This window comes from Euprymna scolopes, chromosome 39, assembly GCF_053919585.1.
Source record: "Euprymna scolopes isolate OS-2025 chromosome 39, ASM5391958v1, whole genome shotgun sequence".
Lineage (NCBI taxonomy): Eukaryota > Metazoa > Mollusca > Cephalopoda > Sepiida > Sepiolidae > Euprymna > Euprymna scolopes.
The window spans coordinates 68107220-68115505 of record NC_136520.1 but is presented as its reverse complement, the minus strand read 5'-3'; the positions used below and the strand labels follow the sequence as shown (position 1 = coordinate 68115505).

The window sequence follows — 8286 nt, the reverse complement described above, 5'->3', positions numbered from 1 at the left end:
TGCGGAAACACTACTTTTAAAAATAAATTATTAATTTTCTTTCAGTGGGCTCAATATCGCTGATATATCATTAAATAGGAAATCCATTGAAAAACCGATACCAAAAAAAAAAAAAAAAAAAATCGATAAATAACTGTGTATTTTGCTAAATATATGATCATTTTTTTTTTTTTTTTCGGCAAATTATTGTTAATTCACCTATGGTGGACCAAGCATGATACTGGATGCAGGAGTTGTTTTCAACACATACGACGTCTAACATTCCCAAAATGGTTACTCATCTGGTACTGGCCAGTTTCATCGTTGCTTAACTTCGGGGTTATGTAAGCAATACACACACACACATACATAGACTGAAGCTATAAATCTAAATTATATATCTATAAATATAAATATATATCTAAATTATATATCTATAAATATAAAAGCGAAAATTGCATGTATGTGTGTTCGCTTTTTCTGTATGTCTACAAAAGGCTTTTTTCAGAGAAGCGGTCGCTCGCTTCACAACTTTTTAAAACTTTTTATATCACATATAAATCGTAATATCTCACAGTTAACAACGAAGCTCGCCTGTCTATTTGATTTGCTCGATTTCGGGAAGATAAATATTCAACATTTGTCGCTCGCCGCATATGGGTTAGTCTTTTTCCTATTACATCTTGGGAAAATAAAAATCCCGCAGTCAAACTTGACCTCATTAACTCATTAAAACGGGCACCTGCCAAATCCAAGTAATTAAATAAATTCAAACGTGTTTCCGTTAGCATCTCGCGGTGGGGCAATCGTTAACGTTGCACTTTTTTTTTTTTCACACTTTAATTTACAACTTTGCCTCAACGGTTCGGGTTCGATCTTCATACTTACCTACCAAAACATTTTTACCCCCCCCGCCCACCCACAGAGTTTCCACACACACCTCCAAACACCCGGGCAACGTCGGGTACCCCTCGCTAGTCTATAATATAAAGCTGAATGTGCGTGTGTGTGTGGTCACGAATAGGCTCCTATATGCTTGACTATTTTAAAAAACTGATTACATATAATGATAGACGATGTATCGAGACACAGGAATGGGTATGTTTGATCTGGCAGAACGGTAGTTCATTAAAATTGTGGGGTCTGCATTCACGCCTGGACCACAAAGAATGGAAATAAAAAAATTAAAAAAAAAAACGTTTACAAGTATTTTTGATATAGATGTACATAAGAATACTTTGATTAGTATGTTTTAACTTAAATAGGGATGGTATAATAAAATTGTGGGGTCTGCGTTCGCGCCTGGCCTCCATAGAATGGAAATAGGCAGACACTTTAATAAAGACTTTTCATATCTATCTGTGTAAGTATACTTTGATAATTATGTTTCAGTTTGAAGAAATGTGGTATAATAAAATTATGGGGTGTTCGTTCACGCCTGACCTCCATAGAATGGAAATACGTCACAAAGTTTAAGAAGGTTTTTTAATATAGATCCACAGAATATTGTAATAAGTGTTTCTGTGTGAACAGGTATGGCATAATAAATTATGGAGTTTATCGATTTTACTTTCATCATATTTTGCTTTGGTTTTGATACAGCCGAATTCGAAGCTATCTCTTTACAACCCTTCCTTTTCATAACCTATCATACTTTCATAAATCAGAGTCCATTTTCTGTAGGCTGTTTTTGAACCCAGTCAACGATGGGTACTTTTGCTATATATATATATATATATATATATATATATATATATATATATATATATATATATATATATATATATAATTCAAATTCTACCGTGTTTGAATATATGGTTAAAGGCAGTTTTAATCATTTAGAACTGTGTTAAAGCTTCACTGCTCACTCATTTTTCCACCAAATTTCAAACAATTATAACAGTTTATAGATCACCTTCTCAGCTATATTGTTATTAAAAAAAAAAAATTTAATTTTCGTTCAGTAAAACAAAACCTGGTCCAGTTGATCCTCAAGGAATAATATTTTTGGGGGGTGGGGGGGTATTATCAGTCAAAAATATACGAACTTTGCGTGCGTGTTTTTTTTTTTTTTTTTTTTTTTTTTTTTAGCAGGACACACACATAACTTTGCTTTATATAAAAAATTAAAAAAAAAAGAAAAAAAAAAACTCATGCCATTTGACAGTATTTTAAGCTTTGTCTCCAAGTCTCAGAAGGTAGGATTTATCCCGGACATCACTAAATCTTTGAAAACCACTGCTGGCCGTGGCGCGTTTCTTCCGCAGGGATATGTTTTGTTTTTCTTTCTTTTCTTTTTTCTTTTTTTTTTTTTTTTTTTTTTTTAAATTATTCAAGTTTGTATTCACTCGTTTTATGTTTTTCAGTCAAAACGAAATATGGCACCTGTAAAAATAGTAATGAACTAAAAACAAAAAAAATTTTGTAAGCGAAAAAAAAAAAAAATCCAAAAAGACTCGTAAGTGATTTGGTCACTTCTCTACGCTTTCATTCTTCTCGCTTTCATATTTCTCTCTTCGTTTCTCCATGGTTGTGTTTCATTGGATTGCATTCAATTTTAGTTTTTTGTTCAATTTTAACATGATTTACTTCCGTTCGTTCTTGCTTTCCGTATTGGTTTGGACTATATACACAGGGCCTAGTGTCACTAGGCACCTCCAAAAGTAACCACAGAATTAACCCCCCCTCCATATGTAAAACGATGTAACTTTATTATAAATTAATATTATAAAGATAACTTTTGTACCATTTAAAAGAAGGGCAAAATAAACTATTAATAATTAAAAAAAAAATTGTTTTTCATCGAACGAAAATAATGAAATTGCGAGACGAAAATCGTGTTTACATAATTGGCGCTTTAAAATAATGTTCCCGTTCGAACGTGAAAACATATCCGTGTTTAATAAATCTAGCAAAAATCAACTAATGGTCAGATTTTCGTGAAATTTTCAATACTTATCCATTTTAGAATGAAATTACATATAAAATGCAGTTTTCGTAAAATATACGAGGGGAATTTTTTTTGTGTGTGTGTGTATTTATTTTCTCGAAATTTGAACAAGATATATTTAAATCTATCGAAATTTCTATTTATTTAACTTTCTTCAGAAAAAAAGTTTATTTTATATTATTTTTTATTTTTATATTTAAAACCTTTTTGGGTTGTTTTGAAAATGGAGCGGAAATGAAAATTTCATTCTGTTTTAATTTTTTTAAATTGCGCATGCGCCAACAAAATCGAAAACTCACCGTTTACATTCGAAATGTCAACTTTTATGGGTTTTTGGGCAGAGTTGTGAAGTCGGAGGGAGTCCAAGTTGGATTTCTAAGAGTACTAGGAGTCGGAGTCTATCATATTTTATACTGTCATGCTTCTATTTCATCAATATATTTCGGTCAATCGGATTACTGCGAATCCTATCTGGACAGCTGTTTTCATTTTGGTTGTTACGTCACACAGGATCGATGAAAATTCTGTCTTTGAGTGAGATCACTGTGGATTACATTGGATAACAATCGGATTGTAATCCAAAAGTTATCTAGTTCCTGAATCAAATACAATTTGGCAATTGGATTAGTCTGTGATCGATCCGGAATTACTATCTTATCTGAAAAAAAAAAAAAAAAAAAAAAAACAGGGCCTAAATCAATAAGAAGCAATCCATCCTACTATAGCCCTTTATAGCGTTTTCCTGTTTTTCCTTTTGATCCTGTTTCCATAAAAGCAATAATATCTTTTAACAAATTTCTTCTCTGTATAATGTGTCTTTACTCCCTTCTGATGAGAAGTGTTTGATTTTGAAATGCCATGGCCTAAAGAGGTTTCCCCATCCCTAAATATTGTATTCCCGTTTGAACTGATAAAATAATAGAATTTCATTGTAAATTTTTTCATCCCTTTGTTATTTTAACTTATTCTATAAAGCTGGTTGAGTTTATACGTGAGTATATTTATCATACAAGTGAATGTTAAACGTAAAAAATAATATACATGAAAAGTATTTATAAAATGCTTGTTGAATAGGTGTGGGAGGCTGGTATGTGGATCTGCAGAATAGATTTCCACATAGGGGTCAAGGAGTCCGGAGTCGAAGATATCAAAGGAGTCGGAGTCGAACTTCTCTCAATCGACTCTGCAACCCTGTTTTTTTTGGTATGCTGACAAGGTTGGGGATGTTTATTCTGAAAGTCGTTCTTAACATGGGGAGGTTAGGGATGTCTATTCCGAAAGCTGTTTTTAACATGAAGAGGTGGGGGTGTCTATTCCGAAAGCCGTTCTTTCTTGTCAGCATGCCCGAAAACTTAGAAAAGTCGACATCTCGAATGTGAATAGTGAGTTGGACTTAATGTAAAAAAACAGATGGCAAAAAATTTTACCAGATTGACTTTTTTCGTTTTTATGATAAAATGTTATTTAAAAAAATATATTTTTTATTTTTATGTTGTAAAAAGTACGATTATTGAATTTTATTCTTTCAATTACTTTCGATTGTATTGGCGCATGTGCAACAAAAATAAATAAATGAATAATAAATAAAACGGAACGAAATTTAAATTTCCGTTCCATTTTCAAAACAACCCAAAAGCAGAGCGCTCTCAAGTTTTACCAAAACTACTCTTTTAGTAATGTGTGCTCTGCCTGTGACTTTTTTGTTTGTTTTTTTTTTTTTTTTTTTTTTTTTTTTGTCAACGAATCACATGTTTGTATAACGTATGAACAGACAAATTTCAAGAAACACCATAGCTTTTTAATGTTTTACAAACAAAAGCTGCCATATTAAATTTCTCTAAAATACAGGAAAGATGTGAATCCAAGATTCTTCTGATGCGTAAAATAACGGTCTCTCTGGAATCTGCTTCTACTTCTCCCATCTGCATAACTTTTTATTTTATTTTTTATTTATTTATTTATTTATTTTTATTTATTTTATTATTATTATATATATATATATATTTTTTTTTTTTTTTTGGGGACCGAATTATTTCTTTCCTTCCATATTTAACTGACATCTTTTTCCTCTTTTCTTTCTATTTATGGTGCTTGGTTATTTTTGTTGACATTTTTTTTCGGATAAGGAATAGAATTTTCTGCTTCTTTACGTCTCTGAATTTTTGAGATGAGGAATGGTTATTCGTATTATTTGGATTCATCGGACTACTGTTCTCATCTTGAGAGTTATTTTCACAACGTTTCGGTAGATGTAACTTCCGACCTTTTTCAGGTGCATCTTGTTGAACAGAGAATCTTTCTCTTGAAATTGGGAACCTGCATGGAATTTCGAACAGAACCCTTTAGTTAATCCATGGGGGTGGCATGTTCTTGTTCCATCAGCCATGATCGGCTAGAAGTGCTAAGTAATTCGTAATTGTATTTTGAATATGGCCTTAACTGAGGAAGGAACCTTCAACCTCCAGAGGAGTGTAACCTTTACAGCTGAATTTTACCAAGTTACTCAGAATGGTGCGGAACTGGAGTCAATGGCGACGATTCGTGAAGAGTGCCACGACTGGTCGGTAATGACCATTCCGTTAAAGAGAGAGAGAGAGAGAGAGATTGTAATTATTAGAGAAATGTTATCGATGTGGAAACTTAAGTTGAAATATTTACATTTAATAGTTCGTAGGAATGTTAGAACATAAAGATGATTTTAGTGATGGCATCACGTGATCTTAATGTTACGTGGAGTTAATGACGTAATGAGATAGCTTGAGTAATACACGCAATTACTTAGTTTAGAGTTGGGACGGAAACTGGAAAGTCGAACAAGTTAACACGAAAGATATCGTCTCCGCGTTTTGTAAGCTGGGAGAAACATGAGTTTAGAATAACGTAGAAAATTACGTCTTGCAGCTCCGATGGGAATTCAAGAATAAAGTTTATATTTCTTTCTCTCCCACCGCAAGAACTTAGACACCAGGGTCGAAAAGTGGGATTGAGGGGCACTCTGACCTACAAAAAGTGCCTGAGCAGCCCCGTCGGCATTCCCGGCGAGGGTGCCTCAGACGATTAGCAATAAACTAATTCTTCTCAAAGAGAGAAGGCAAGATCTGGGAGGGTGGAAAAAAATCAACAGAGAATGGATTATTACAGGAATGGTCTAATCTCTGTTGATTTGTGGGGGGGGGGGCAGGATAAAGATCCCAAATAAAGTTCTATCAAATATATAACCTATTGTTGTTTGGTTTCCTTCGGTGGGAGATGAACTTGAACAACGAGAAGAGACAAAGACGCAATGGAGATGTGTTCTTTTCCTGTGCGTTACACAGTCTGAATGTTAGTGTTTTATTACATGGGAAACACCCACACATATAGAACATTTCAACCACTAGACGTCACACTGTATGTATATCACAACACAACAAAACTATTAACCCTTGTCCTCGAGTAACTTTTGAGCCTTGATGAGCAGTGATTCGTTAGTAAAAAATTACAAAGCAGAGTGTACTGTACATGCTGTCACTCAAAATCTAGGGAACACCACCTGTTTTTGTTCCCAGTGAGATATCACTGGTAATCACTTGTGTGAGAATTATTATTGTATTACATTTAGATGACGTCACACAAAACAGTAATTATTTTAAGGTAATGTTTTAAGCTCGATTTATTAAAAAAAAAGTTTAAACAATTCAGTTAGTAAAACCTTAGAATGGAGATTAATTATTATTAATACGATGTTCTCCATTTCTAAACGTGCTTAAGGTCTCTGAAATTTCAAAATGAAACAAATTCGGTAATGTATTTATTTGTGATTCAATTGTGGCCAACAGTCAAGATCACTAGATATTAGGTCCGTGAAAAATGAGTGGCTGACGCTCAAAACGTATCAACATTTTGACACCGCCTTAAACATTCACCAAAGTTCAGGAAATCAACTAATTTTAGTGAAAATTTCAGTATTTATTAAGTACTCGTCACGGAATGAACCCATTATTATTTTAAAAAAATTTATTGGAAATCTATTTTGTACAAACAAAAAACTCCTTTACTAAAAGTATAGTTTTAAACATTTAAAAAAAAAAATGCATGAATTTATTTATTTTTTTATTTTTTAAATAAAGCATCGTAGATTGTAACAATTTTTGGTGCTTCTACAACATTGTGACGAGATTTTGTAGTCGATAAATGGAGTTTTCAGATAAAAAAAAAACAAAAAAAAAAAACAATGGTTTCAACTGATTTCTTTTCTTTTTCAATTACAGGAGTTACAATAGTAGCTTCCAAATTATGCAGTCGGAATTACCTGAATATTACTGAATTATTTAAAAAAAAAAAAAAAAAAAAAAATTTTTAATCGTGGTAGCAGATGAAAAAATTTCCGCCATCTTGTTTAAATCGAAACGGAAAGTTATCTCCCTTTTGGACTCCTGTCTATAAGATTGTTTTCATCAAATCCTATTGTTTATTTTCTTTAACAACTAATTTTCTACCTTATCGATTTTCGTAAAGACAATTATTATTTTTTATTTTTTTTTAATGTCTCTTTTCTTCTGTTACAGCCATGGATATCGCCTTGAAGCTGGCTTAGAGCAATTGAAAATATGGCAGCAGCAGCAGCAATTCATGTACAACAACAGCAACAACTAAAATTTGTGCAGTGGAAAGGGGAGCTATCAAACTGATAAATGGCCAGTTTTTTCTGTTCAAAGAAAAAAGAAATCAGTTAAACAAAAAAAAACATGCATTTATTTTCCATTCAGTGCAAACCAAAATGGAAGGAACTATAAAAAAGAAAAAGGCCATTTTTTTTTTTTTTTCATCATCATCTCATTTTTTGGTGTTTGCTATTAATACTGTACTTCCCCCTACCCCCACCCCAGCTCCATTAGATGCTGAGTTTGACAAATAATGATGCTTAGGAGCATCGTACACACGTCTAGCCAAACTCTTCGACTAACATTGTCTTTTGCAAAACTCATCACAAAAAAAAAAAAAAAAAAAAAAAACTATTTTCATCCGCCTCATATTTTAAACATTTTTTTTTTGTTCTTATTCAGATAAGCACTGATAGCAATAATGAAGAAAAAGTTTTAGCATGTACCCACTTGTCAAGGAAAGAAGATTGCATATTCCAAAAATCACAAAAATTGATCAAGTAGTTTTTTTTTTATTTACGAAAAACAAGTTTGTCGTTTTTTATCGATAAGTGACAGACGAGCTAATATTTTATTAGAGAACATAATAAGGGGAGGTAGTCAGTGATTATTATGACAATTTCTGCGTGTATCATGGTTATCTGCTCTTATCCGGGATGGTTGGTTTGTTTGTTTGTTTGTTTGCTTGTTTGTTTTTTTTTCATCCAAAACAGT

General features: G+C 32.5%; 1 protein-coding gene across 5 annotated transcripts in view; it reads left to right on the top strand.

Moving 5' to 3' along the window:
• Positions 1-7689, top strand: part of LOC145263827 (uncharacterized) — a 242305-nt gene extending 234616 nt beyond the window's left edge. For 3 of the 5 annotated variants that reach the window (XR_013864604.1, XR_013864602.1, XR_013864603.1), the window contains 2 exons: positions 2346-2437; positions 7477-7689. Coding sequence is in view for 2 of the 5 variants with exons in the window: in XM_080120894.1 (XP_079977020.1) it covers positions 7477-7494 (18 nt within the window). In the remaining 3 variants the exon portion in view is untranslated. The remainder of the gene's footprint in view (positions 1-2345; positions 2438-7476) is intronic. The other 2 variants (XM_080120894.1, XM_080120893.1) reach the window with 1 other exon arrangement.
• Positions 7690-8286: the final 597 nt, after the last annotated feature.